This window comes from Fonsecaea monophora (assembly GCF_001642475.1).
Source record: "Fonsecaea monophora strain CBS 269.37 chromosome Unknown Scaff61, whole genome shotgun sequence".
NCBI lineage: Eukaryota > Fungi > Ascomycota > Eurotiomycetes > Chaetothyriales > Herpotrichiellaceae > Fonsecaea > Fonsecaea monophora.
Window position 1 is genome coordinate 96,386 of NW_019173992.1, and position 26,000 is coordinate 122,385.

Genomic DNA, 26,000 nt, shown 5'->3' on the forward strand with positions numbered 1-26,000 from the left:
CTGAAGTGTTGGATGTCAACATGGCATATGCTCTGTTTGCAAAACTTGGTCTCCTCGGATCTGAAATTGGAAATGGAATTTTGACGTTTGATAGCTCGTTGCTCTTCTATAGTTGCTCCCCAATATCTAAAAGCAGCATACATCGACCGCTATATTTTTACTTTCTCAAGGCTAGGACATCATCGACCATGCGCGTCGACGATCCCAGGTAATTGACTGGATCACACAACTTCCTTAGCTCATCCATGCCCAAAGAATCGACGATCGACTTATCACGGCTCAAAGCCTCCAGTAGGGAGGTCTTTTCCTGAACCGCTTCCTGGCAAGCCTGATACACCACGTCGTGTGCCCTCTGTCGACCGATGAACGGCGCAAGACCCATCATGACGGCCTCTCCGACGATGAGGCCCGCCGTGGAATTCAAGTTTGTCAACATCTGCCTCTCATCGACAACGAGGCCAGAAAGAGCGAATGCCGCCTGGTGTAGACCCCCGACCGCCACAGTGAAGCTTTCAGGCACTGCAATCCATTCGAGGTGCCACGGCCCGGAAGCCCGTTCAAAGTCCGCGATCATGGCGTCCAATCCCAATCCGGCATTCGATCTCAGAACCTTCGACGCCGCCAGCATTAACTCGCTGGAGATGGGGTTCCGCTTCTGCGGCATGGTCGACGAGGCTCCACGATGAGGCACGAACGGTTCCGCGACCTCTGCGAATTCGTTCGAGCACATGATCATGAGATCGAGTGCGATTTTGCCAACAGTTCCACCGATCAGCGCGAGAAGATTGAGCGTCTCTGCGATCCCGTCTCTCGCGACGTGCCACGAGATTGGCGGGTCGGCCAGACCGATCTCCTTTGCCAGCTCCTTCCGAACCACGATCCCTTCCTCGCCAGCTCCAAGCGAAGCCAGGGTCCCAGCTGCACCTCCGTACTGCACCATCAGGGCACGAGGCTGTATCTGCCTGAGCCTTTCGCGGTGTCGATACAAGCTGGACAGCCATACCGCGCACTTGTATCCAAATGTCACGGGAAGTGCATGCTGCAGATGCGTCCGTCCCGCCATGGGCGTGTTTTTGTACTTCTCGGCGAGAGACTCTGTGGCCTTGATCACCCTGTCAAGCTCGCTTTCCACGATCGACAAGCCTGACCGGATCTGCAACATGGACGCCGTGTCCATGATATCCTGCGTCGTGGCCCCCCAGTGCAGATACTTGCCCGCGTAATCGCCACACATGGTGGCCAGCTGCCGCACGAGTGGGAGGATCGGGTACCCGACGATTTCGGTCTCGTCGCTGAGGCGGGAGAGGTCGAGTGACGAGGCTCGTGCCTTGGTGGCTATCTGGTCCGCGGCGTCTTGAGGGATGATCTTTGCCCTCGCCTGAGCTTTCGCAAGCGCGACTTCGACCTCAACGCATCGCTCCAGATACGCTGTGTCGCTGAAGACCTGGTACCAAGAGACAAAGTCAGGACTTGTCTTCCTCACACGAGAAGAGCTCACGTACCTTGCGGATCTGCTCCGTCCCAAAGAGATTTCGGAAAACCCGAGAGTCGATTGCGCTGACTCCGGACATCTGTCGACAGTGTCTGGTCAACGCTTGCCGCACGCTGCAGTGGTAGAGCCTCACGTGCAGTCTTGATGCAAGCATTCTGGTCGATGTTGACTTTGACTCGTTCGCTGAGACGCACTCTCCTAGATACACAACAGCCAGACATGCCTGGTGCTTGACAATCGAAAAGAGCTGTGCCTCTCTTGGTCGAGGGGATGAGGAATTACCAGATCAGGCTAGGCTGTACACAACAAGTGGGGACGTAAACGTGTGGGGGACCACTGAGACACACAAGATCGGAATGGATATGCCGAGTCCAGCATGGTGGGCTTGACGCCGAGGAAGGGAAACCCACTGTCTTAGCCCACTTTAGGCGGGGATGGTTTGACAATGTCATTTAGTAGCAGCCTTCTTTGAAAGGAAGCCTGAGGAGTGCTTGTGTAGTCTTTGAACCTTGGTCACTAGGTGCGTGATTTCTGTCGGTAAACGCCTTTGTTTCTTTTGGCCTTTTTGCCGTGCATCTTCCCACACAGACTACCTTTTGAGTTCGCGAGTTTGACCATACATTACTTCACGGTACAGGACTCGACCATTCATTTCCCATATCACAGAACATGTGCGTCGAAATTCCCGTGCTTGATCTTTTATTCGCTACTTAGACAGTGCTAGTTGACCGGCACAAGTCCAAGATGCGGCAAGAGTCTCTCCCGTATGTAGTCCTCGGCGTCATGAAATTTAACCCCCAGCTTCACCACTTGCGGATCTGGCAACGACACACCCGGGTGCATCCCAACGTCATTGTAGAACCGGAACATGGTATCTCTTTCCGGCACGCCTGTCGTGGGCAGAACCACGTATTCAACGTTCTTCCCAGACACTGCACTCTCAAAGTCAGCCATCTGATGATTCGTTTTGAACCTGGAAACAAGAAATACCTTTTTTCGCTGCGGCGACGATGTCTTTCGGCCTCACTCTTGCATTGCTGGCCTGTAGGTACGCACCATCCAGCTCTTGTTTCTTTTCTTCCCATTGGTCGAAAATTGCTTTGACGATGGCGGAGAGGTCTTTTTCGACGTACAGCATCGTAACTGTAAACCATCATGTCAGCGTATACCCTGTCGGGTCGTGTCTTCTGTCAGGTGACCTACGCTCAGCGTCCGGCTCGATGATGGGTTGCTTGAAAATGATAGTCTCCGTCTCTTTATTGTACGACATGTGTCCTCGCAGCACCATGTTCTCGTAGAAGTTGCCCGTGTACAGAAAGGTTCCGTGCAGGCCGAGCTCGCGAATGTAGCCGTCGACGAGGTGCTTTCCTGAAGACCCCGAAGTCAGTTGACGCCACATCTGACTATAGGCAGTTTGATTCCCCTGTTTATTTACCTTCGTACAGCCGAGTGAAAAACTTGCCGCCGGAGAGAGCGTGGGAGCTAGGCATGGTGCTCCAGATGAAGCACTCGACCGTGCCAGCATCATGTGCAGCTTTTGCAAGGTTGCGGCCCTGCTGCTCCTCGCTCATCGGATCATCGATAATTGCCTGTGATGAGCCGTTAGTTGGGCGAGCGCAATGAAAAATGAAAAGCAGCACAAGCGAGCCACACCGGATCGTAGAAATTGGTTACGGCAAACACTCCCCAGCATCCTTTAACGGCTGCAGGAAGGCTCGATGGGTCGGTGAGGTTGCCTTGGACGAGCTCGGCTCCCGCGTCTGCCAGGGCCCGCGACGCTTTCGATTCGGTATTGCGAGTGAGGCATCTCACGGTATATTGTTCGGGATATTGCAACAGCAGCTTCGCCACCGAACCACCTGTGAGCGGTCAGAAGTGATTTGGACTGAGCAGACACAAATCTTGCCTTGGTTTCCCGTGGCGCCTGTAACGAGGACTAGCTTTGGCATGGTAGAATAAGCGACTTCACTTGTTCTGTATTCCTCTTGGGAACGTTGTATCCTTTTACCCTTTCAAACAGCAGTTATCCTGGTAGTAGAGAAGATGCCGGTGATGACGAAAAATGGTATTCGTGTTATCGACGCAATTCTTGGTTGCAACTAAACAAAAGTCTTCGAGCCCCGGTTGCCACAATATTTCTAGTACTGTGACCTATCAGGTATGTGGGGCATCTGTCGTGTAGATCATCCAAGGGTTCAGCCACCTGGAAAATAATGGCCTCTCCTTCACGGCTAGAAAAGAGGCAAATATTTCCATGTTTGACTGGCTCACCCGACTGTTTCAGGGATGCTTCTCCAAGTCCGTATGGAGAAATAATGTACAGGAAGATCGAATGTTGGAAATGGCATTACTCCTGATGCGGTAGCCCAATGAGGAGGATGCATCAGGATTCCAAAGAGGTCAACGCCGGTTAGCTGCAATGAGTTGCTGCTCTCGTGTATCATAGAGTTAATTTTGGGAGAGACAATGTGCGCGGAGAACTTTCAAGCAGTCGCTTGAGTGGTGAGCAATAGAGACGGGCCTGCATGGACACTGTGACTTTCTGCTGTTCCCAATTAGGAAACTATCGATATTACCCAACTAGGTTAGCGTAGCCACAACCCCCTCCCATAACTGTTGTGTAAACACATCTGCAATGCTAGTCACTTTCTTCTACCGTGCTCCTTCCTGGAGAGTCAGAAAATGCAGATAGATCACTGGGAGGTGTAAGCTATTGGTGTCCACAACCATAACGACAATGCGGAAGACTTGGCTTCCTTTGTCTCCACTCTTCTCCAGAATGACAGTGGTGCTATTAGGGCCTTTTACAGTTCCTCTCATGATATGTTTGTGCATTTCGGGGATGTCATGTCACGGCTCGATGTAATGAAGCTAATTTGCTCTGCTTGACAGTATGTGGGGCCAGTGATATCTCGGAGTATTTGCCAAACGACCAGCGGCCCTTTCATCACTTTCAGAAGCATCACAAGTCCCACTGAATCACAAGATGGCTCCAAGTATCAACGGGACAGTACCAGGCGCTGCGAGCTTGGAGAGCCTCGACGTCGACGATCTTACTTCACATGTCATCAAAGTCTCGTCAAATATCGACAACGAACGAGTCAAGTTCATCTTCAGCAGACTAATTCGGCATTCGCACGACTTCATCCGCGAGACAGAGATTCAACGCCATGAGTGGGAAGCCGCGTGGGAATTTCTGACCAAGGTAGGTTATGTAGATGGGTCTCAAATTTGTTCTGGAGGCTGAAAGTTCCCAGGTCGGACAAGCTTGTCATCCGGAAAGACAGGAGTTTATCCTGCTCTCAGACGTGCTCGGTATATCTGCTTTGGTCGATCAAATCAACAGTCGGCAGCTACCAGGCTGCACCGAGTCGTCCGTTCTCGGACCGTTTCACAATGAGTCGCACGAGTTCAATCACGGAGACAGCATCTCCTCTGTCGGAGCGGGCGAATCTATGCTCATCCGAGGAACGGTCAAGAATCGAAAAGGAGAGCCTATCCAGGGAGCATTGTTGGACATCTGGGAGACCAACGGCAACGGGAAGTACGACATGCAGGACCCTGAGACAGGCGGGCCGGACTGTCGAGGGAAGTTCTACACTGATGCCGAGGGACGGTTTTACATCAACGGCGTCCGGCCCGTTGACTATCCCGTGCCTTTCGATGGTCCAGTTGGCATTGTTCTAGATCTCCTGAACCGACAAGCCTATCGCCCAGCACATGTGGTGAGTGTCGTCTTTCACACATATATCCAACCCTTTTGATCACGCCGCACTAACGGACAAACAGCACTTTTTGATCAACCACCCTTGTTATGAGAGGCTCAACACGGCCCTGTACGACAGAACGAGCCCGAGAATCTTCCGAGATCCAGTATTCGGGACGAAAAGCAGCTTGGTCAAGGACATTGAGTGGGTCGAAGATATTGAAGAGGCCAAGATGTACAATACAAAGCCGTTTGTGCGCGTGGTGGATGGACGTGAAACAGAAGGGTTTTGGCTGTTGGAGCATGATTTCATTTTGGCGGAGGCTCAAGGGGACCGGAGCTTGAAGACCCATCTATAATGCGTTGAAAGACATAAGTAGCTAGTGATGGATTTTCTGTGGAGGATCCTGTTGGGACGGCTGTAATCAATACTTGGTCCAATTTGCACCTTGTACATCTGCGGTGTGCGTTAAATCTGAAAAATTATGGAGACATATTTTGATTAGAGACGGTAGTCTGCGAATCGAGACGATAGTTACAGTCATATTCAGATCTGGACTCCGGCATCGACATAATAGTGGTTAGTAGTCCTGACTGCATGACAGAGCTTTCAACGAAACGACCCATGATTTGACGCAAAAAAAAAACCCAACCGATGTAAAGGTAACATCTCAACATCACGCACACAGCATTTCCATAAACGGACACATATCCATTTACGGACACAGCTCCCATGTGGGGGGATTCACATTCACACCCAATACTCCTCTCTTTCGCAAGAATATACCGGGCTCGAGAATAATTAAGAGACAGATCACCTAACGGACGACCAAGAACCTCATCTACGTGCCCACACAGTAAACCATGGCCGACCAATTCCTCGCCGCGATCAAGACCCGTCGAACATTCTACGCACTCGAGGCGAAATCGCCCATCGCGGACCTCGACGTCGTCCGGATCGCCAAAGAGGTCATCCTGCACACGCCGAGCTCGCTCAATTCTCAGTCGACCCGCTTCGTCATCCTGTTCGGCGACGACCACAGAAAATTGTGGGATATCGCCAAAGAGTGCGTCAGAGCGGTCGATGCGGGCGGGGATTGGCCCGCCGATGAGAAGAAGTTGGATCAGCGCCGGGACGCGTATGGGACGGTAAGTAAGCCCGGGGACAGGCCTCTTCATGGGGAAGGAAAAAGAGTATTGAATACTGATTCCACGACAAAGGTCCTCCTCTACGAAGATCAGCGCGTCACACATGAGCTGCAGCAAAAGTTTGCACGCTACAGCAGCTACTTCCCCCAGTGGGCCGAGCACACCAACGCCATGAACACCTTCAACCTGTGGACGGCCCTGGAGCTGGAAGGTCTCGGCTGCAATCTCCAGCACTTTAACCCGTACATCGACCAGAGGATTGTCGAGGAGTGGAAAGTCCCCGCCGAGTGGGTTTTGAAGGGTCAATTGGTTTTTGGCACACCCACGGCTCCTCCGAACCCGAGCAAGACGTTTGTGCCGGCGGAGGGGAGGGTGCTGGTGGCGGGGTTGTAGCTTGGGCAGAAAGATGGGTGCAGCGGGCAGCATCGCTCTAGATGGTTCTAGATATGATATATATGATATCTAAATCTTGTCGTGACAGACACCTGAAAATGTAGAATCTTTCATCTTGTCGCTCGATCAACCCCATACGGTTGTTGTATGGTGACCACTCTACTCCCGCTGAAACAGGGCAGCAACGCCGTGACCAGTACTAAAGGACAGTCAGCGGCAGAACAATCACACTGCGGACATTCTTACCTGGCACACATGCTCACGACCCCAAACTCCTTGTCCTCTTGTTCCAGCTGGGCAAAGAGCGTCGCTGTCTGCCGCGTTCCAGTGGCTCCAGTCGGATGACCCAACGCGATCGCGCCACCTCTCGGATTTACCTTTTCAGCATCGATGCCCAGCACCCGAAGACAGGCAATCGTCTGGCTGGCAAATGCCTCGTTGATCTCGAAGATGTCAACGTCTTTCTGGGAGATTCCGGTGAACTTATACAGAGCAGGGATCGCGTAGATGGGACCAAGACCCATTTCGTCGGGTTCGCAGCCTGCCACTGTCGTGCCGAGGAAGCGCCCAATAGGTTTGATACCGCGGTCTTCTGCCCACGATCGCCGTGCAAGAATACTTGATGAGGCGCCGTCGGATATTTGTGACCTGTGGCACGTAAGCTGAAGTCCAACAGATTGCCCATGGAGGGTTTTACGAGTTCCCCGCCGTGCTTCTGCCGTCATCGGCGAACGCGGGTTTGAGCTTTGCAAGTTTCTCCAAAGTAACGCCGGGTCTGATAGTGTCGTCCTGTTCAACATGTAATATCGTTTGTGCCCCTGTGACATCGTCTCTTTTTGTCCACTCAACGGGGACAATTTCTGAGGAGAATTTGCCCAACTGTTGAGCTTCCAAAGCCCGCGTATGACTCAAGAGGGCGAACGCGTCCTGATCTTGTCGGGAGATGTCGTATCTGCGGGCCACATTCTCCGACGTAATCCCCATGGGTAGAAGACAGTCTCTTGCACTTTTGACATCTGAGCCCCTGAGGGTTGGGGACACGTCAACGGGGACGCCTCTACTCCCATAGTTTCGTGTCATGCTTTCAACCCCTCCTGCAAGTCCAACGTCGATCTGTCCGGCGAGGATAGCGTGCGAAACATGGGTGATAGCCTGCAAACTGCTCGAGCACTGTCTATTGACGGTGTGAAATGTGGTGGTGACTGGAAACCCTGCGTGGTTCAACGCCATCCGGCCCGTCTTTGCGAATCCAAGCTCTGCCAGTACGTTGCCGATGAGGACATCCTGCACGTCGCCTGCTTCAATGCCCGCGCGCGTCACCGCCGCTCTCATGACCTATCTCCGCATTAGGAACTTCGTAGCAGCAATGGAGTAAATGACAACGCCCTGACCGGCATGAGTATATCTTCGGGCCAAGCATCCTTGAACCCGCCCTTGAAAGACCGTGTGATGGGACTGCGCACTGCAGAAAGCAGCACAATATCATTTGGTGATTTCGTGGCGAGCCGTCCGAGGAGTCTTGCTGGCGATGCCATGCTGTAGCGCTTGTCGATGACTTGCACTACAAGGCTGCGCTGTGCTATGAAAGCCATCCCAGGCATGACCGCCGCCTAGCATTGCTATGGAAGCAGCAAATCAGATGTGGGGAACTAACCATATCGGGATGCGCGATTGTCCATCTCAGGAAGGGAAAGTGGGTGGCGAGGGTGGGTTGCTCATTGTAGTATCTCTAAGATGCCCCATTCATCCACATTTGCCGGGGACTTGTCACTATAATAATTATTAATTACCTTTCACCTGGTCACGGAAGGTGCGCGGGGCAGGCCTTGGCATTGGCAGTTAGTCAGATTGCCGTGGCTTCTCCTGGGAGAACTCAACAAGCAACATCTCGAGAGCTTACACGATCGCTTGCCAGGACAGCACCTCCATCGACATCGACAAGAAAGCAGGGTCACACTTCGACACCATTCGAGAAATCCTTTTGACTCATTTTGAGCACTAGGGACGCGAAATGAGCTTCACACCAGGACAGGAGCACTATCGGCCTGCCTTTGACAATAAGCCCACCCCAAAGATCAGCTCGGGCCTGACCTTTGAAAAAGCATGCGCCAAGCACGTCGAACAGACGTTCAATGCCACGCGAGTCTTTATCTTGGCGTCCAGGTCTTTATCGAAACAGACCGACTCTCTAGAAAAGCTGAAACGAGCGTTGGGCGACCGCGTGGCCGGCTGTCGCATCGGCATCAGCCCGCATACGCCCATCTCCGAAGTCGTTGAAGTCATAGACGAGGTCAAAGAGCTTGATGTCGACTGCCTCGTTACCCTTGGAGCTGGCAGTATCACCGATGCTGCTAAATTGGTCAGGTTCGCAATTGCCAACTCGGCGTGGGACGAGAAAGCGATAAGCACGTTATGGGGTGGTCACTCATACAACGCAAACCGTCGTGAGCACATCGAAAGGCCAAAGATTCCACTAATTTGCATACCGACGTCTCTGTCCGGCGGAGAATACCAGGCTATCGCAGGCGCAACCGAGACCTTGACCACACGGGCCAAAAGGACATTTGAGCCTGGCGTCGATCCCGAACTGGTCATTCTAGACCCGGAACTAGTCAAAACCACTCCTCAGTGGGTATGGCTGAGCACAGGTGTCAGGTCGATTGACCACTGCATAGAGACAATGTGTAGTCTGCAGAGTACCCCAGAAGGAGACGCTGCAGCCAGCCGTGGCTTGGGTATGTTGGTCACAGGACTGCTAAGATCCAAAGCAAACCCAGATGACTCGGAGGGTCGGTACCTGTGCCAGCTCGGAGTGATTCAGGCCATGCAGGCTGTCTCTACCGGGACGCCACTAGGTGCAAGTCACGCGATCGGCCACCAACTTGGACCTCTGGGTGTCGGACACGGCGAGACGAGCTGTATCCTGTTGCCCGCGGTGTGCAAATTCAACGCGGCAAAGGGGGCCAACAATGCCAGACAAGCACAAGCTCGAGAACTGTTGTTGGGACTAGCTCCTGTTCAAACTGTGATCAAAGCCAGAGGTCTGACCGAGAGCGACCTTGACTTAGGCGACATCCTCGATATTGTGATTCGAGAACTCGACATGCCCCGGTCCCTCGCTGCGGTCAAGATTGGCAGAGACAAATTCGATCTGCTTGCGGTGAACAGCCTGCATGATTTGTGGATCAAGACCAACGCCTTTCCCATTACAGAGAAGGATCAAGTGTTGGAAATCCTGAACATGGTGGCAGAGTGAGAGTAGCCATCGCGGGTTGGGATGTGTGCGTGTTTTGGAGTCCAATACACACAGAGCCCCGAGGAGGGAGGAAGAGAGACGGAGTCACAGGCCAAGAACCCCGCAGCCACTTGGAGTTCCGGGCTGTGCGGGCGTTGGTTGGTACCAGGTACAGGCGTTCCACCCCCACAGATCCGGGCGGTCTAGGCGTGGAGCCGGTCGGTGCTCGGCGCATCGGCTACCCCTTGACAGTCGGTTAACAATTATTGTTCCTTGACTTGGGATCTAGGGTCACGTGTTTGTTCTCCCAACATCCACCTACCGATTTACAATTCACCGAGCAAAATCATGGCTTCAAGTGGATATGTGAACCGTGATTGACTCATTCTATCTTTCTTACACGTCGTGGAAAGCCAAAAAAGGGAGACAATATCACCTTCCCACCGGACGAGGCTAGACAAGGCTAGACGAGATTACTGAAATGACAGACTCCTTACAGACCATCTGGAAGAGATGCGCCTATTGTGAACGAACCTTCTCAAAGCTGGAGCACTTGCGGCGTCATCAAAGATGGCGTAAGCTTCGAAATGCCCCTGCTATCTGATATCTGTCCCACCAACCAAGTTTGCTCGCTGACCACTCCAATCTAGATACTGGAGAGAAGCCGTTCAAGTGTGCGTTCTGCGGGCGAAGATACGCTCGGAGGTATGTGTGTGGTGCCCTTCTCTGGTACAGAATGGGAAGAGTCAGGGATCAAATGCTGATGTCTTGTCCTGACATAACAGCGATGTGCTGGCCAGACATATTCGTAATCATCATCCAGCTGCTGATAATGGCCCAGAAGGGATTGTCGTCGAGCCCATAGTACATTCATCAAAGCCTCGCATCTCTCAGTCTCCTACTCGGACGCATACTCCGGCCCAGACTCAACTTCGATCTGCAGAAGTCAGAGAGATGAATTTCAACCCAGGAGAGCTTGCGGAGCACTCAACCACCACGATCGACCGAATCCGCATTGTCCCATCGACAGTGGGAGGAACACAACCAACTATGGCCCCTCAGACTCCCTCTATGCGACCAAACTCAAGGCCCGAGAACAGACCAGGAGATATTTCCCTGACCTGGAAATCCCCAATCCTGGGGCCTCCTCTTCGACCTGATAATCTAGCGAGTCAACCACCGAACAACCCCGTGGGCGGTAATGTGACCAGCGTTCAATTCAGAGGAAATGGTCACCTCTGCTCTGAAGAGACTGTAAGGCTGAATCATGAGACAATCGAACCGTCCCAGCTATCGGAAAATCATCGCAGCCAATCAGTGCACAACAACGGCACCTCACAGATGGACATCTCGCAAGCCAAACCTACAGAACCACTAATCAGCCACCATGGTTTGGCCATGCCTGCCTCGCCATATCCAGAGGACATGGACATGCCCGACATGATGGAAGGGGGAATGACAGACTTTAATACCGAAGACATTGACTTTACGCACACTTCTAATGCCCCTGATCTGCTCTGGCTGGAATCTACCATCGGCCTGCCCAACCTGGAAAACCTCATCGCCACTCTGCCGACTCCTGTTGACGACCATCTATCATGCCAGGACCAACCACTTACCAAAGGCTTGGCCTCCGACAGACTCCGTCGTGTCCAGAAGGCGTGGCCTTCAAAACTGGTACGTCCCATTCGGCTCATACGGCGACTTTGGCAGACGGCACTCCAACATCCCGCAGACAACATTCTGTGTCACGAAGTCAACGAATCCCGAGCCCAGAGTCAGGGTCCTCCTCAGCATGAATATCCGTCAGGGTCACGGTGGCACATTGATGCCAGCTGCAGGGACAGACTCTTGCAGGACAGCGACAAAATCTTTGGCAAAGAAGAGTCTCTGTACACCATGCTGGTCGACCAGGGCGACACGCCCCGGAGCTCGACGTCGACGACATACGATACCAATTTTCCGTCGGTCGAGACGTTGGACATGAGTCTGGATCTCTACTTCGAGCGCTTCCACCCCTCTATACCGTTTGTACACCAGGCGACCTTCGATGCGAGGACAACTCCCAGTGCGGTTCTTTTCCCAATGTGTCTTATTGGACTGTCGGCCCTAGACCCTAGAGGGTCGCGGGACTTTGTCCGCAGGGAGTGGATGGTAAGCATGCCGCCCCTAATTCTTCATACAACAGTATAGCTGATTTGGTCTTGAGAAACTCGTCCATTCCTGTCGCCTGGAGCTTACGTCCCAAGCCCTTGGTAAGCGTCCACCTTGGGAGCTCATTACTGCCGTGGCAGCTTCGTTACTTGTGCTCAATCTTGCTCTTTGCATCTCGGTTCGTGCTGGCCGTTCTGACATTCTTGTGTCCTTCTAATCAATCTGTGAAGCGGCGACTCGATGAGAATGAAGCCCATATGCTCTGCATTCAAACACTACACGTACGTACAGTGAGAGCCTTCCAGCTGTTTTATATCTGACTTGCCTAGGTGGCAGAAAAGCATGGATTATTTGCGGCTTGTGACGGCAAAGAAGTCGACCTCAACTTGATGGGCCCGTCATCGGACCTTGAACGGCTGTGGAAGCCTTGGGCACGGGTGGAATCTGTCAAGAGGTATTCTAGCCCTCTAAGCGCTGTTGCCCATCGATACAGCTAACTTGTTTGCCAGGATGGTCACCTGTCTCCTGATCATTGACGCCACGTACGCCACCCTCTGGGGCACGGCAGGGGTGCTCGAGCTAGACAGACTCGAGATCATTTCTCCTTGCAAATCGTCACTGTTCGAGGCTGGCGATGCGACGACGTTTGCACGCGAGGTGGAAACCAACGCCCAAATCATCATGCCGCGGATGACGCTGCAGCGAATGTCGAAATTATCGTCGTCTATGCTCGGGAGTATAGGATTGCAAGCACTACTAGCTGCCATCTCGATCCAACACTCCGTAGCTCGTCATAGACTATTTCCCGGTCAACTCGGCAGCGACGAGACAACGGCCGCCACGCCGGTGGAGAGATACGCGCTGGACAACCACGCAAAGACCATTGCTCCCCTCCTAGCTACGATCCCCAGTAGTCACAGGGACAACTTCAACCAGGACCACCGCCATGCCATGCTCCTCTGGAACAGTCTGTGCATGTCCACCACAGTCGACATGGACCAATTCGAGCTCGCCTTGGGCCACAAGGACGCCGACTCCGCGCATACCGCCCTAGCGAACATCGCCATTTGGGCCAAGTCAGCAGAGGCGCGTAGAGCCGCACTCCACGCCGCCCAGATTTTCAGGATCCTCTCGCAGACCCGGGTCTCGGAGCCGGTCCTGCTTTTGCACGAGCACATGATCTTCACGGCCGCGCTAGTCCTGGCGTTTTATGTCTTTAAGGCGACTCCTGCCTCGGAGCAGCAGGCGAGCAATCATTCTTTCACAGGCGTTGGCGACACAACAGTATTCGAACTGCTGCAAGAGATCGACTGGACCGAAATCGGCTTGGAGGGACTCGGCGGAGTGTCCTCGTCGTCTTCTCAACTGGTAAATGGACAGTCTTCGACCGCGAAGCACTTTATTAGGCACGGCGGCCCCATCTCGTTTGGTCACGTGGCGGTTGTGGGCGAAATAACCGCGAGAAAAGTCATTCTCAAGTATGCGCATTTACTGGATGAGGTCGTCAAGTGGGAGGGGTCCGACTACTGCGAGGCGCTCAAGGCGATTGAGGATTTCTTCCATGTTTGACCTGTCGACACGTTTGACAGGCGTGATGGCATAGGTGGATAGGAAGCGAAGGCAGGGAAGAACACCCTCCTATATTTGCAAGAAATATATCCAGTTGACTTCGTGCGTGCGCGAGGGCATGTGTCTATCTATCTATTTGTCTGTCGCTCTACAAATATGTTTTTGTTACGTCCCTCGGTCTTGGCCGAGGACTCGATACTGATAAAATGCGTAAGTATGCCCTATGATCGACCGATCAAGTGATAGTTGGAATTTCCTCTTCATCCAAATATGGAAAGTAATGTTATTATTATTATGTGGGGCGCCGTCCGTCCTTGCTCTCCTTCGGGTTGTCTTGTCTCTCCTTCTAGGTTCGTCATCCGTCAAGAACTACATGATACATGGTACCTGATACACGGTACCTGATACACGGTACCTGGTTTCTAAAGCACATACATACATACATATATACATACATACTTCGTTTCTCGCATGGAGGTTCGGATTTGTTTCTTCTGGGTAGGTAAATCGGCCTGTCTATAATTGAGTGACTGACTGACTGAGTGAAGGACCCCAGACAGTCAGTCAGTCAGTAACCAACCAGACAGGAACATGTGACAAGGTGCAAAGGGTTGAAGAAAAGCACCGTGAAAATGAAAGAGAAATAGTTCTTGTTTGTACCTATCCGTGAATATCTATTGTCCTTATTAGTCCCATGTCCTTCCCTTTCCGTACGTTCGCATAACGCGCATGTCTCGACTCTACCTAAAAGCTGTCATGATGATGAATACTAAAAGATTCTCCTGGGCCCGCACGCCTTCATTCCCTTGTCGTTGCTTTCTGCGCCGCTGGGGCGGGCCCGAATACTGCTTCGCGAACATTGTCCCAAGACGACTGCGGCTGCCCTTGCCCCTGCCCCTGCCCGTGCCGCGTACAGCCCCGGACAGCCTCCTCGAGCAACAACTTGACGTAGCGCTTGTGGGCCCACCCTTCGAGCGAGAGCGGCGCAATGGGACTCGAGGCGGCGGCGCCCACGCCGAAATAGAAAAGGCTCTTCATGCGGAACTCGGCGACGTCCCCGTCGCCGTCAGTCTCGGTGGTGTCGGCAGACCCCCGATGTATCGTGACGCTCAGCTCAAACAGGCCATCGACGGCGCGCGGGCCGTGAGGTGTGTTGAGCGGCGAGTCACCGCACCGCAGGAGGATCGCTGTCGGAGTCTTGGACAGCACGACGAAGTGGTTGGTGATTTCGGTGCCGACGTCGTAGTGCGAGTGGAGGAGCTCGGGCCGTCGCCAGAGCTGGTGCGCCAGAGCGGGCGAGGCGCTGTATCGCTGCTGGAGGTATCTGCGTTGGATGGCGTAGGCTGGAGTCGATGGTTAGTATGCGCCTGGAGTATGGTATCGTATAGTACAGAGTAGTAAGGGTGTTTAGGTCATGATATAGCGACTCGACCAGCCAAAGACTGTAGGAGGGTATCCTACGACGGGGACGACGGACGTACCACGACTCGCCCAAACGGCGGCACAGAACGCTTCGACCAACTTTGTCCCTCCCTCGTCATAATCCCTCAAGAGGTCCGGGTCCAGCTGCGCCAGGGGGACTTTGCGGACGCAGAGATCGTGAAACGTCGGGTTCTTGTTCGGATTAAACCGTCGGTAAAATGGTGTTTGGGAGAGAACATCGCGTGAAGGGTCGTAGGGCTCGAACTGGCAGGATCGTGTCCACCAACGAAACGCGCCGATGGTTCCTACGCCGCCGCACAGAGCGGCCGTGGACAAGAGTCTCAACGGGGAGAGTTTTAGGCGGGACATTATATCCTTCCCCCCCCCAGAAGGAGAAGAAAGTAAGTCAGGCGCGAAAGGGGAGCGGAGAAATTAAAGGGGGGGGGGGCCAAGATTGAGGGCAGATTCAGGCTCGAGGAATCAGGATAGCGAGTACGAGATACCTACGTTAGAGCACAGGATCGAGCCATTCGTATACAAATGGGTGGCCGATGCGTCTCCATGTCATGTCTTCACTTTTGGTAGAGGGGCCGAAATAAAATCGATGCCCCACAGCGCTTGACCCGATCCTTGCACACGTTTTGTCCATTTCCGGCAAGGAAAAGAAGCTGTGTGGAATGGCTCTACCTCGTATATCACCTCCAAACTTCAAATTCTCTATAGGACCAGAATAAGATATACTCGAAGGTCATGGATCTGGGAAGGAGATCTTTCTTCCAGGGATACATATGTTTCCCTGGTCCCAGCTCACACAAGCTCCCATCCGCAAGTCACAGTACTATGCCCTCGGTGAGGAAACTAATGTATGCCCCACATGAAGCCGTGCTCGTACAAGGCGCAATCGGCACGACATTTCGCAACAGAGACACCTACAACTAGCCATACCCTACGTGGTTCTCTAGTGTTCAGCTTAGCACCTAATATCTCTTCGTGGGAGAGAAACACCACCAACACACCCAGAGGAGATGGGAAGAAAGACAAGGCAGTATTCTTTGAACTCTCTAGCCATTCCCTCTACCCTCAAGGTGTCTGTACGTGTGACATCATACAATCTTCTCAAAGACCAACTTGCAACTCTGGCCCTTGGGCCTGCTGGCGATGATCTGGTCCTCCATTTCCATGTCGCTGTCCATCCGGGGGGACAAGGTCGTGCGACACTGCGAATAGACTTCGCGGAGGAGGAGTTTCATCTCTGCGATGGCGAGGCTGGGAAGGGACAGCGAGTTAGCATTTTGGACAAGAGAAAAAGAAAGGACGTGGCTGGAAAGGGAGAAGGAACGTGGCTTCAGGCGGGAAAGAAAAAAAAAGGGATGATAATGCAAAGAAAAGGGGGTAAAAAAGAGTTAGAGACTTACTGCCGGCCCAGACAACCTCGGCCGCCCACGGAAAAGGCAAAGAACAATCTGTTCCGCTCGGCCTCTCCTTGCTTATCCAACCAGCGCTCCGGGAGGAACTCCAACGGCTGCGGAAACACGACTGGGTCCTTGTGCAGCGTGTACGCCTGACAGCTCACAATGGTGCCGCCGGGGACGAAGTGGCCGTCGATCATGCTCCCTCCTTGGGGCACATATCGAGGCATCGACATCGGGATGGGCGGGAAACAGCGGAGGCCCTCTTTGACCACCGCGTCTAGGTACGGGAGTTGGTCGAATGAAGTCGCGGCGTTCTCCGTCAGTTCCTCGTGCAGCAGGCCTTGAATGCGTTGGGAGGCCGGCGTGGGTAATGAGAGGTGGTGCATCAAGAAACAGAGGGCATCGCCTGTCGTGTCGACCCCAGCAGCCAGGTGATCCTTGCATTCGGCTGGCACGGCATAGGGGGCCATGTTGGTAGCCTTGGCCTGTGCATGAAGCTTGGAGAGGAGACTGAACGGTGATGGCGAGGGAGATGCGCTGGCCGTCAGGACGTATTCATTTGACAGCGGAGCCGGCTTTGGCGGGCTGATGCGGTGAATGATATTGGAGAGCCACGGCATGTAATAGATGGCGACATTGCCTGAGAACACGTCAGTTACTCCCCCGCCCTCCCGGTTCGAACGACACCTCCACAAATCCTGGGGGTCTCACGTACTTTTCAAACTGTCGTGATAGGACAATTCTTGCATCAGACGCAAATCCTTTTCATTCCTGTTGGCGTGCGTGCCGTACGGGTGGAAAAGCTGATGAGTCACCCCATCCAGGGCAAAGCAGTGGAGAGATACCTGAGACAGTCTTGGTCAGTTTCGTCGAGATAGCCCAGCACAACTGACAAAGGCCCCTCACATATATGTCGGCAAATCCGTCACTCCCGTAACATTGGTCGAGACACTTGCTCAAAAAATCCCGGGCATGCTGGGCGATGCCGTTCAAGATGTCGGGCTTCATGATGCTGGTGTTTGCGTAGCGGTCGGCCAAGTATCGCTTCATGTAGCTGTGCTGGAACGGGCGGCCGCCGCCGCCCAGAAGAGTTAGCCAACAATTCTAATCATCGAGCACACTTGCATCGTCTTCTCTGGGAGGGTGAATAGAACATACTTCCGCCCTGGGGAGCGTGGAGAACAGCGTGCGCGTCCCAAACTGCGTGAACAGCGAGTAGAAGGGCGTCTTGTCATAACCGCTGCCGCCCGACATGTAGATCTCCTTGGCCGCGTCGGCGCTCGAGAAGGACACCTCGTCGGGACTCAGCCGGACGACCGCGCCGTACTTCTGGTGGAGGTCATGGATGTACAGGCGGCGACCGTGGGTGAATTCGCGGTACTTGAGCACCAGTGACGTCCAAGCCGTGTATTTGGGGCCCGGCAGCTTTGCCAGTGGCGAGCGCAGTCGCCGCACAGCCTCGACGAGTACCGCGACGAGGACAAAGTAGGGTAGGAGTTGTAGAAGCATAGTTGCTAGTTGCTGGTGGGAAACAGGTGGTTGGGTCGACGAGTATATCTCCGCTATTGGTACACAAAGCAGTCGTGTTTCGCTCTCTGTTATCGCTCGGCACAGCTATCTCGCTCGAGAACCAGAGACAATGATAGGACCGGTCTATTCCAGAGCCATGGAAGCTATATATCGAGCACTGAAGAGGCTCAAATTTTGGGGGAATGAAACTGCAATTTGATGACACGGTCCAAAGAGGGAAGGTTGTAGCGATGGTGACACCGTATGGACACCCCTTGACGTCGATGTAGTTGTAGTTGCTTCCTGTATTCCCGACCACAGACTGTCAAGATGACTAAAAGAAGCAAGTATAGAGACGATAATGGCGCGGTGGTGGTTATTTCCACTGGAGAAGATTCGATAACATCCGTCTTGTCTATCTTGTCTATTCGTGTCTGTCAATCGCCCCACCATCTCCTCATCCTTCCCGATTGGGATTGGCGGGGAATATCATCTCCATAAGTCCAAAGCATCAATTCCGATAAAGAAGCAATTAGATTTAATAATAATGGAACCTCCCCGGACAATCGCCACGAGGGCTTCCTCTGACAGCCGTCCAGCCTTTCCCTTCTCCCCAACTTTCCTCCTCCAGTATAGCGCAATGTCATCCATTAAAGACCAACCGCCCTTTCATCAACGAAGCATGAATGACTTGAGTCTCCCTTATCTTGATTGTTCCCTGTCGCGTCTCCGTGTCCATATAGTTATTTCCCTTCTGGGAGAGCTTCAAACGACTATATATGGTCTGCCGATGTTCCCCTTCTCTGATCCATCGCAAGCGAACAAGTCAAAATCCCCGCACAGGCTTTTCATTACCCAATCCTCTCCACCGACGGCCTTGCCTCCACCACCACAATGTCTTCAGAGGCGGACAGCACCGAGAAGAGACCCATCACGACCGATGTCCCAGCACAGAATCCTCCTCCTGACGTGGCGGAGATATATCATCTGCCTGTGGAAACCCGAGACAAACCACTCATGCCACCGCCGACCCATGACTCCCTCGATCCCTTGAACTGGTCCAAGCTGCAGAAGTACAACGTCATCAGTATCGTCTGCTTCTTCTATTTCCTGTTGACCTATTTGACCACTGCCCCCGTGCCCTCGTTCTCGCTTCTCGAGGAGCAATTCGATGCCTCGTACAATCAAGTCAACTGGTCCTTTGGCATCTCTGCCTTTGGTCTCGCCTTTGGCCCTCTGGTCACCTCGTCGCTGGCAGAGACCTATGGCCGCCGAGTGGTGACCATTGCTGCCACAGCAATCGCAGTTCTCGCTAGCGGTTGCACCTCGATCAAAGGACAATCCATCGGCCAGTACATGGCAGCCAGGTTTTTCCAAGGGTTTGCGGCCGGCCCTGCAGCAAACGTGGGGCTTAGCATCATCAATGACATCTCCTGGGAGCATGAGCGAGGTTACCGAATCGGTCTCTGGGCAATGTCTGCAAACATAGGAAGTGTTCTGGGTGGCCTCGGTAAGCTTGGCCCTCTTTCTGGGCGACAGACCTGATGGGGGCTGACTTCAGATGGCAGTTGGCGGATTCATCGCCACCGTGAGTCAATACTGGGTGGCCTACCACGTCACCATCGCCTTTGCATTTCTCCTGGTATGGGAGGTTTTGTTTCTGCCAGAGACCCAGTATCCTCGGGCGTACGTGGTGGCCCTCGAGCAGCAACAAGCGGCTGCCACGGCGCGAGGGGAAAACTTGCAGAATACCGTTGTGGACATCAAAAGGACCAAACAACTCCCCTGGCTGGTGAGAGAGGTCCCAGATAGCATGGTACTCATGACACACTAACACACCACCCAGAACATTCGCAAAATCCCAGGAGTCCTCCATCCGAAACCTTGGGCGACCCTAATCACCTTCTGCAAGCTGTGGGCGTATCCCAAGTTGGTCGCTAGCGTGTGTGGATACATATTTCTTCATTACTGGTGGTATGAGTGCCCTGCATGGCGTGTTCTCTGAACGCAAACTAAAGCAAACCAGGATTGTGGCCCTCCTTTCGATGATCCCTGCTGCCTATGAAGAGTACAAGATCCAGATCCAAGGTTTGTTCTTCACAGGTGCTCTGGTCGGCGTTATCTTCGCCGAGATATTCTGCTCGGGCAATTTCAGCGATTGGATCGTTGCCCGCCTCGCGCGGAAGAACCACGGCCAGCGGACGCCAGAAATGAGGCTGTGGTTGGGATATCCCGGCGCCATACTCTCTGCCATCGGGCTGGCAGTCTGGGGAGCTTCAGTGCAAGAAGGATGGCATTGGATGGTCGGTCAGGTGGCTCTCTTCCTATTCGCCGTCGGCCTTCAAGCTGGTAACACAACACTGTCGACATATATTGTGGACAGCTACCCGGAGCACGCCATTGAGGTCATAACATTTTACTCCGTCATCATAAATGTGAGTAAACATCAGCCAAAGGACTGTGACCATCGAGACTGACGCCGAAAAGATGTCCGCATTTATCGTGCCCTGGTACATTTACGACTGGGCCGCCGCAGTTGGTAAGAAACATGTGGATTCCCGGTCGGAAGGCTTTATACTGACAATCGCGCGTAGGATATGGATGGTGCTTCGGCACCCAGGCAATTATTTGCGGCATTTGCCTCCCGCCCATTTATTTCGTACTTCACCGATGGGGTAATCGGTGGGTGAAGCCCATCGTGCTTTCGTCCGATGAGTTGCCCGACGTATCAAGCTCCGAAAGTAGTGTTGGTCAAGACAAATGAGTCTGCTAGGTCTGACCCAACAAGGTGGATTTCTCTTGGGAAAAAACAGACCCGGGGCTGGATCGCTGTCGCATTCTTGGGCGGACTCAACCAGGTCTCGGATGGCAATTGAGCATCGTTGATGGCAAAATTATTCATTCAATATGGCAAGAAATCCCAATTCTGTTGACCTATATTCTCGTCAGCCTGGGTTTTGCTTTATGACACATTTAACTCACGCGAGAAGTCCTCCCAATCAACCCCGGAAGCTTCCGATGCACGCCAAAAGGCTTCGAGTACCTGCAGCGCACGCTTCATGTTCGGTAGGCGCAAAAGAGCGAACATATTAGTCAACAGCTGCGCAATCTTGCCACGTTCAGCACCTGTAGATTCGCAACCCGCGGTGAACAGAGGTGTAGTCAGTAGGGTTAGTGGTGACAAGGTTGCAGCCGGTCTAATACTCTCGACACATTCGATGATCCTGCGGACGGATATTTGTACGGCCATAGCACTGGGAGGAAGCCGGCGAACCCGTCGATGGATGTGAATGAGCGCAGTGTGCTGGTAAGCTTCGTTACAAAGCAAGAATTCCCGGGACTCCTCTACAGATAGATCACGAGCGCCCGGAATGTTGAATACCTTGGTCCGGGTCTTGTCGCGCTCGATCATCCTTCGAACTGACCTCTCCAAGAGATCGGCTTCACGTAGGAAATCCTGTTCCGAGAGCCTTGGGTGTTGGCCAGTATCATCGACTGCACGCCGTCTCTCCCAAGCCACCGCTCCGATCTCGCGGAACACCTGAGAAATATCTTCCGCACAGCCGGTGTACATGTCAATAGAGACACTTGCCTCCTCGGCTTCACCAATGAGAGATCGTGGACCACCACAAGCAATCTGGCCTGCCGACAACCCCTCAGCGGTGATAGCAACAAGAGCTTCGGTGATATTATACCACCGCTGCAAGAACGGAAGTGATGAATCCTGTTCAATCCCTTGGACTTTGTCAGAGGATATCTCATGAGAGGACAGCAAAGCTCGTGCTCCCAGAAAATGAGCTCGCCAGGCCCGGAGAGATGGAGATCCAGAAATGGCTTCGCAGAGGAAAAGTGTTCGAGTTGTGGCGACTTTGGCGCTCAGCGGACTCGATCTTGGGTTCTGGAGCTCCTGACGCAAATAGCGAATGCTCTTGGTCGTCAGGTGGTTGACAAGTTTTTGAGCACCTTCATCCATCTCATCTTGTGGGATAGAGGTCAATGAATTCCGATGAATAGCGGCCAACGCTAGGGTGGCATGAAGGAGGGCGGGATTTCCAAGGGCCATTGGTAATATTAATTCACAGACCTCTTGATGGACTACAGTGTGCGTGGCCAGAGCCATGGAGGCATTGCAAGTGAAGTACTGCAGCAGAGCACGGTTGTCTCGGGGAATGAATGACAACGGGTCGACGTGGTCAAAAACCCGATCTGCCACCTGGTTACTGACTGGAATTAATGCCAGAGCAGTCTCGTCATCGATCGCTGATTCGGTCGTGGTTGATTCTGTCTCTGTAACCCTGAGAGCTTCTTTTGATGGTGGATTCTCTACTGTGTCAACGTTGGTGGCTGACGCCGAGGTGTATACAAATCCTCCATCGAGAGTCGCTGTTGGAGGGTGTTAGTCTTGGAGACACAAAAATCCCTATTCTCAGGTAAACCCACCAGCCTTTCGCGCTCCTCCGGCCGTCTTTGAGAGGCAGGTTCCAAATCGGGACTGAGTAAAGGGGCGTCCTCCGAACCTCAATGTCCTCTGGTAAGAACAATCTGCTTGATCCTTTTCACACCGAGCGCACCGCGGTTTCTGCTCCCCGCACTTTTGCCGTCGCTTCTTGCAGCGCACGCAGCCATTCCAGGACCGAGAGGGTGTTGTCATGGTTCCATTGATCGCTCTGTATGATGTGCAGTCGACCGCCAAATTGAGGCTGCGCAGCGTTGCGGCATTGCTCGAGTGTGCGTGATGGATTGTGTATGGGGTGTAGAGGAAAGGGAGAGAGAGGAGTGGACCGTCGGATCAAGTCAATTGGAGGAGAAATTGATGCTTGATAGCACAAGTCGTTGCTTAGCGCTACTGACGAGGGAAGATGGAGGGGTCGCAGTTCAGCGGGCTACTCCGGAACAAGCGATAAACCCTGAACTCATCACGACTAACACCAAAGGGGAATGATGAAGCGACAACCATAATATGATCATGTCAATATCGAATCAAGTCGGTTGCAAGTCTCAAGATATAAAAGCCTGATTCCAGAGAAGGCCCTATTAGCATACATATCCATTCACATTGTGCCTTTCAAGGTTCTCTCTTGAGGCGTATCACAATCCACTGAAAATGTCCCCCCGTCTGTCGACTCGCCTCAGTATACGCTGGGTGCCTGGCGAGGCATCAGAACCCACCGATACATTAATCATTGGAGTCGGCGGCTGGTATGTCGACCTTCGCATCACCAAGCTTGACGGGTCAATCGACTGGGCAATGGCTGGTGAAAGGCTCATATTGTCACAAGAGCCATGTGGGTGATATCCCCTCGTCCCTCGAGGCTTCTGTTGAACAAGGCCGTGAACTGTACCTCGATCAAACCTTTCACTGAGACAACTATAGTAACCTGCAAATGGACTCACTGGATCGACTCGAGGGGATATACCGAGCCTGATGTCGGCAGCTTCAAGCCTGCCTCTCAATCAACGGATAGTATCGAAACAGGCAGCATGCTTCACCCAGAAAACAATATTATGACACCATACGAGGAAGTCTGGCGAACCCTCCCTGCGACCTTCACGGATCGTTTTCCTTCGGCCTGGATCCTGCGCAGCGTGGATGGCAAGACTTTTCTGGGTCAACTTGGGGGAGATTTTCTCGCTTTGAAAGGTGGCAACGAAGGACCAGCCGGGATGACGGGGTTCTGTGCCCGAAGAGAGGCCTGGGACGACGCGAAAGGTGACTGGATCACGAAGTACGAAACAGGAGACGAACAGAATCTTCAACATCTTCCTAGATTGGCCCAAGAGACGCAAAACAGAGCGGGCAAGGAGATGGAATGGGTGATGGGCAGCAAGGAGGGCGATACTGTAGACGTCTTTGGGGCACAATACATTGTATGTGCAATTGAAAAGTTGACCTGATCACTAAGTTGCGAATTGTCTTGTCAAATTCCAGGCAGGGTTGATTGAATATGCGTCACTGTGAGCAGATGTAGCGATGGAATTCTCAGCCTCGCGAATCTAGATCGGAAAGGAGATACGGCCGTATCCTCGCACTCATACCCAAGGTTGCCCACCCCCCATCTCTTCCACCCGACAGTGTTACGCACGCATTTACACGCGCAACAAGCGGCGGCGGGAAGAAGAATCATTCCTCTGCGTCCTACATCAGACGTGACTCACGTTTCCCGATCTCCCTGTTCCACGTCGCGCTGAGGAACAGTCCGGCGTTATGGGAGTAGCATCTACCACAGCCAAGGCGAGGATCAATGCGTTATATTTAAAGATGACTGGTCATGCCTTACCGGGCTGTGATGGATATACCCCCTTGGCAAGGATGAATTAGGATCCGGTCCATCACGGACGAAGGTGTGAAGAGATGGTCAATATATCTCGCATCCTTGGGTTTGTCGAATAGTTGTGATAGGAAAATGCAGCTCTGATATAAAATCGCGGTGGAAAGCTGAGCCAACCCAGACATAATTGTGTAAATTTCAGCAACCTCTTCGACAGTATACCTCGAATATTCTGTCTCTCGAAACAATCCTCAAATAATTAGATCCGGTAGAACAGCAAGAAACACAGTCAAACATGCCATTCAAGCCCCAAGACATTCCCGACCTCTCGGGTCGAGTATACTTTGTCACTGGAGGCACGGCTGGTCTGGGAGCGGGCTCCATTTCCCTCCTTGCCGCGCACAAGCCAGCACATATCTACTTTTCCGGGCGGAACAGCGACAAGGCCAAACGGGTGATTGAGAAGGTCCAGTCGCAGAACCCGGATGTGCCCCTTACCTTCATCGCCTGCGACCTGGCAGACATGGCTTCGATTCGAAAGGCTGCCGAGCAATTTCTCGCCCAAGAATCGCGGTTGGACGTCCTCTTCGCCAATGCGGGAGTCATGGCTCTGCCTCCCAGCACGACGGCAGACGGGTATGAGGTCCAATTTGGTACCAACCACCTGGGCCACGCGATGCTGATCAAGTTGTTTCTTCCGTTGATGCAGCGGACCTCGAAGAATGTCCCCGGAGCGGACGTGCGGATCGTCAGTTGCTCATCGATCGCGTACAAGCAAGCACCCAGAGAAGGGATCGCCTTCGACACGCTGAAAACACCTCAGGAAGGATTGGGCAGCCTCGTTCCCGGCGGAAAGTGGTGCCGCTACGGACAGAGCAAACTGGCGAACCTGCTGTACGCGCGGGCATTGGCGAAGAGGTACCCTGACATCACCTCCGTGGCTATTCACCCAGGTTACATCAAAACGGATATCTTCACAGGAGTCTCATTCATGACCACCCTCCCTGTCCGCGTCTTGGCCGCAGGTAACTGGACGTCCGTCGAGGAAGGACCGTACAATCAAACCTGGGCGGGGACCACTGCGAAGGAGAACCTCGAGAACGGCGCGTACTATGTCCCCGTCGCGACAAAGGGGGTATTGGAAACGCCGGCGGCAAAGGACGATGCACTGGCGGATAAATTATGGGAGTGGACCGAGAAGGAGTTGGCTCTGTTTTTGTGAGGATGCTATAGTCAGGTAGTATCGCAAGGCTTGCGCAGAGTGTTCATCGTGGTGCACGCTGGGGAAAGACGCAGGTACCAAAGTCATCACGAAACACGAGGAAGGCCATGGCTATTATCTCCTCTCTAATATTGTACAATACCCTTAATCAGTCAAAATGAGACATCTGAATGAGAATGCGGCCATAGTGTATCGTATCCATTTTGCTGTGCTAGGAAATTGGAGGTGTGAGAGGAATGTTCAGGTACAAGGCAGCAGTACCGAGTACGAGGTTGACAAGGCTACGCAGGGCTGTGGCACCCACCCACTGCCTAAAGAGGGAGCCGCAGGGATCATCTTTGGACCGAGGCTTGTGGACAAATTCGGTGCATCTCCAGCCCTTCTCCGCGCCCTTCGCTAGCTCGCTGCGACCTCGAAAAGCCAATGCGGAGATGGTCGAGTACCGGGATCTAATATTAATGATATGAA

The 26,000-nt window shown here is 53.1% G+C and overlaps 12 protein-coding genes across 12 annotated transcripts; 7 read left to right on the top strand and 5 right to left on the bottom strand.

Annotated features, from left to right (window-relative positions):
* Positions 1 to 157: 157 nt before the first annotated feature.
* On the bottom strand, positions 158 to 1,571 carry AYO21_07688 (hypothetical protein; the record flags this gene model as incomplete). The annotated part of the gene is made up of 2 exons (XM_022657642.1): positions 158 to 1,444; positions 1,503 to 1,571. 2 exons carry the CDS (start codon positions 1,569 to 1,571, stop codon positions 158 to 160), a joined length of 1,356 nt encoding a protein of 451 aa, XP_022510050.1.
* A 641-nt stretch (positions 1,572 to 2,212) lies between these two features.
* On the bottom strand, positions 2,213 to 3,441 carry AYO21_07689 (hypothetical protein; the record flags this gene model as incomplete). Its single annotated transcript, XM_022657643.1, has 6 exons — positions 2,213 to 2,424; positions 2,483 to 2,635; positions 2,696 to 2,860; positions 2,928 to 3,081; positions 3,146 to 3,351; positions 3,390 to 3,441. The coding sequence occupies 6 exons, from the start codon at positions 3,439 to 3,441 to the stop codon at positions 2,213 to 2,215; spliced, it is 942 nt and encodes a 313-aa protein (XP_022510051.1).
* Positions 3,442 to 4,478: 1,037 nt separating this feature from the next.
* On the top strand, positions 4,479 to 5,557 carry AYO21_07690 (hypothetical protein; the record flags this gene model as incomplete). Its single annotated transcript, XM_022657644.1, has 3 exons — positions 4,479 to 4,697; positions 4,750 to 5,217; positions 5,282 to 5,557. The coding sequence occupies 3 exons, from the start codon at positions 4,479 to 4,481 to the stop codon at positions 5,555 to 5,557; spliced, it is 963 nt and encodes a 320-aa protein (XP_022510052.1).
* Positions 5,558 to 6,062: 505 nt separating this feature from the next.
* Positions 6,063 to 6,740, top strand: AYO21_07691 (hypothetical protein; the record flags this gene model as incomplete). The annotated part of the gene is made up of 2 exons (XM_022657645.1): positions 6,063 to 6,347; positions 6,420 to 6,740. 2 exons carry the CDS (start codon positions 6,063 to 6,065, stop codon positions 6,738 to 6,740), a joined length of 606 nt encoding a protein of 201 aa, XP_022510053.1.
* Positions 6,741 to 6,899: 159 nt separating this feature from the next.
* Positions 6,900 to 8,341, bottom strand: AYO21_07692 (hypothetical protein; the record flags this gene model as incomplete). The annotated part of the gene is made up of 4 exons (XM_022657646.1): positions 6,900 to 6,939; positions 6,987 to 7,388; positions 7,438 to 8,075; positions 8,132 to 8,341. 4 exons carry the CDS (start codon positions 8,339 to 8,341, stop codon positions 6,900 to 6,902), a joined length of 1,290 nt encoding a protein of 429 aa, XP_022510054.1.
* A 410-nt stretch (positions 8,342 to 8,751) lies between these two features.
* AYO21_07693 (hypothetical protein) lies at positions 8,752 to 9,996 on the top strand (the record flags this gene model as incomplete). The annotated part of the gene is made up of 1 exon (XM_022657647.1): positions 8,752 to 9,996. One exon carries the CDS (start codon positions 8,752 to 8,754, stop codon positions 9,994 to 9,996), a length of 1,245 nt encoding a protein of 414 aa, XP_022510055.1.
* A 1,029-nt stretch (positions 9,997 to 11,025) lies between these two features.
* Positions 11,026 to 13,698, top strand: AYO21_07694 (hypothetical protein; the record flags this gene model as incomplete). Its single annotated transcript, XM_022657648.1, has 5 exons — positions 11,026 to 12,129; positions 12,185 to 12,307; positions 12,360 to 12,410; positions 12,459 to 12,583; positions 12,639 to 13,698. 5 exons carry the CDS (start codon positions 11,026 to 11,028, stop codon positions 13,696 to 13,698), a joined length of 2,463 nt encoding a protein of 820 aa, XP_022510056.1.
* A 798-nt stretch (positions 13,699 to 14,496) lies between these two features.
* On the bottom strand, positions 14,497 to 18,041 carry AYO21_07695 (hypothetical protein; the record flags this gene model as incomplete). Its single annotated transcript, XM_022657649.1, has 7 exons — positions 14,497 to 15,041; positions 15,180 to 15,384; positions 16,230 to 16,386; positions 16,536 to 17,172; positions 17,248 to 17,377; positions 17,439 to 17,636; positions 17,691 to 18,041. 7 exons carry the CDS (start codon positions 18,039 to 18,041, stop codon positions 14,497 to 14,499), a joined length of 2,223 nt encoding a protein of 740 aa, XP_022510057.1.
* Positions 18,042 to 18,935: 894 nt separating this feature from the next.
* On the top strand, positions 18,936 to 20,917 carry AYO21_07696 (hypothetical protein; the record flags this gene model as incomplete). Its single annotated transcript, XM_022657650.1, has 7 exons — positions 18,936 to 19,551; positions 19,610 to 19,833; positions 19,888 to 19,970; positions 20,068 to 20,476; positions 20,529 to 20,580; positions 20,636 to 20,787; positions 20,855 to 20,917. 7 exons carry the CDS (start codon positions 18,936 to 18,938, stop codon positions 20,915 to 20,917), a joined length of 1,599 nt encoding a protein of 532 aa, XP_022510058.1.
* Positions 20,918 to 21,003: 86 nt separating this feature from the next.
* AYO21_07697 (hypothetical protein) lies at positions 21,004 to 22,692 on the bottom strand (the record flags this gene model as incomplete). Its single annotated transcript, XM_022657651.1, has 2 exons — positions 21,004 to 22,424; positions 22,482 to 22,692. The coding sequence occupies 2 exons, from the start codon at positions 22,690 to 22,692 to the stop codon at positions 21,004 to 21,006; spliced, it is 1,632 nt and encodes a 543-aa protein (XP_022510059.1).
* Positions 22,693 to 23,145: 453 nt separating this feature from the next.
* On the top strand, positions 23,146 to 24,256 carry AYO21_07698 (hypothetical protein; the record flags this gene model as incomplete). The annotated part of the gene is made up of 4 exons (XM_022657652.1): positions 23,146 to 23,326; positions 23,416 to 23,909; positions 23,971 to 23,996; positions 24,049 to 24,256. The coding sequence occupies 4 exons, from the start codon at positions 23,146 to 23,148 to the stop codon at positions 24,254 to 24,256; spliced, it is 909 nt and encodes a 302-aa protein (XP_022510060.1).
* A 349-nt stretch (positions 24,257 to 24,605) lies between these two features.
* On the top strand, positions 24,606 to 25,532 carry AYO21_07699 (hypothetical protein; the record flags this gene model as incomplete). The annotated part of the gene is made up of 1 exon (XM_022657653.1): positions 24,606 to 25,532. The coding sequence occupies one exon, from the start codon at positions 24,606 to 24,608 to the stop codon at positions 25,530 to 25,532; it is 927 nt and encodes a 308-aa protein (XP_022510061.1).
* Between the last annotated feature and the right edge of the window lie 468 nt (positions 25,533 to 26,000).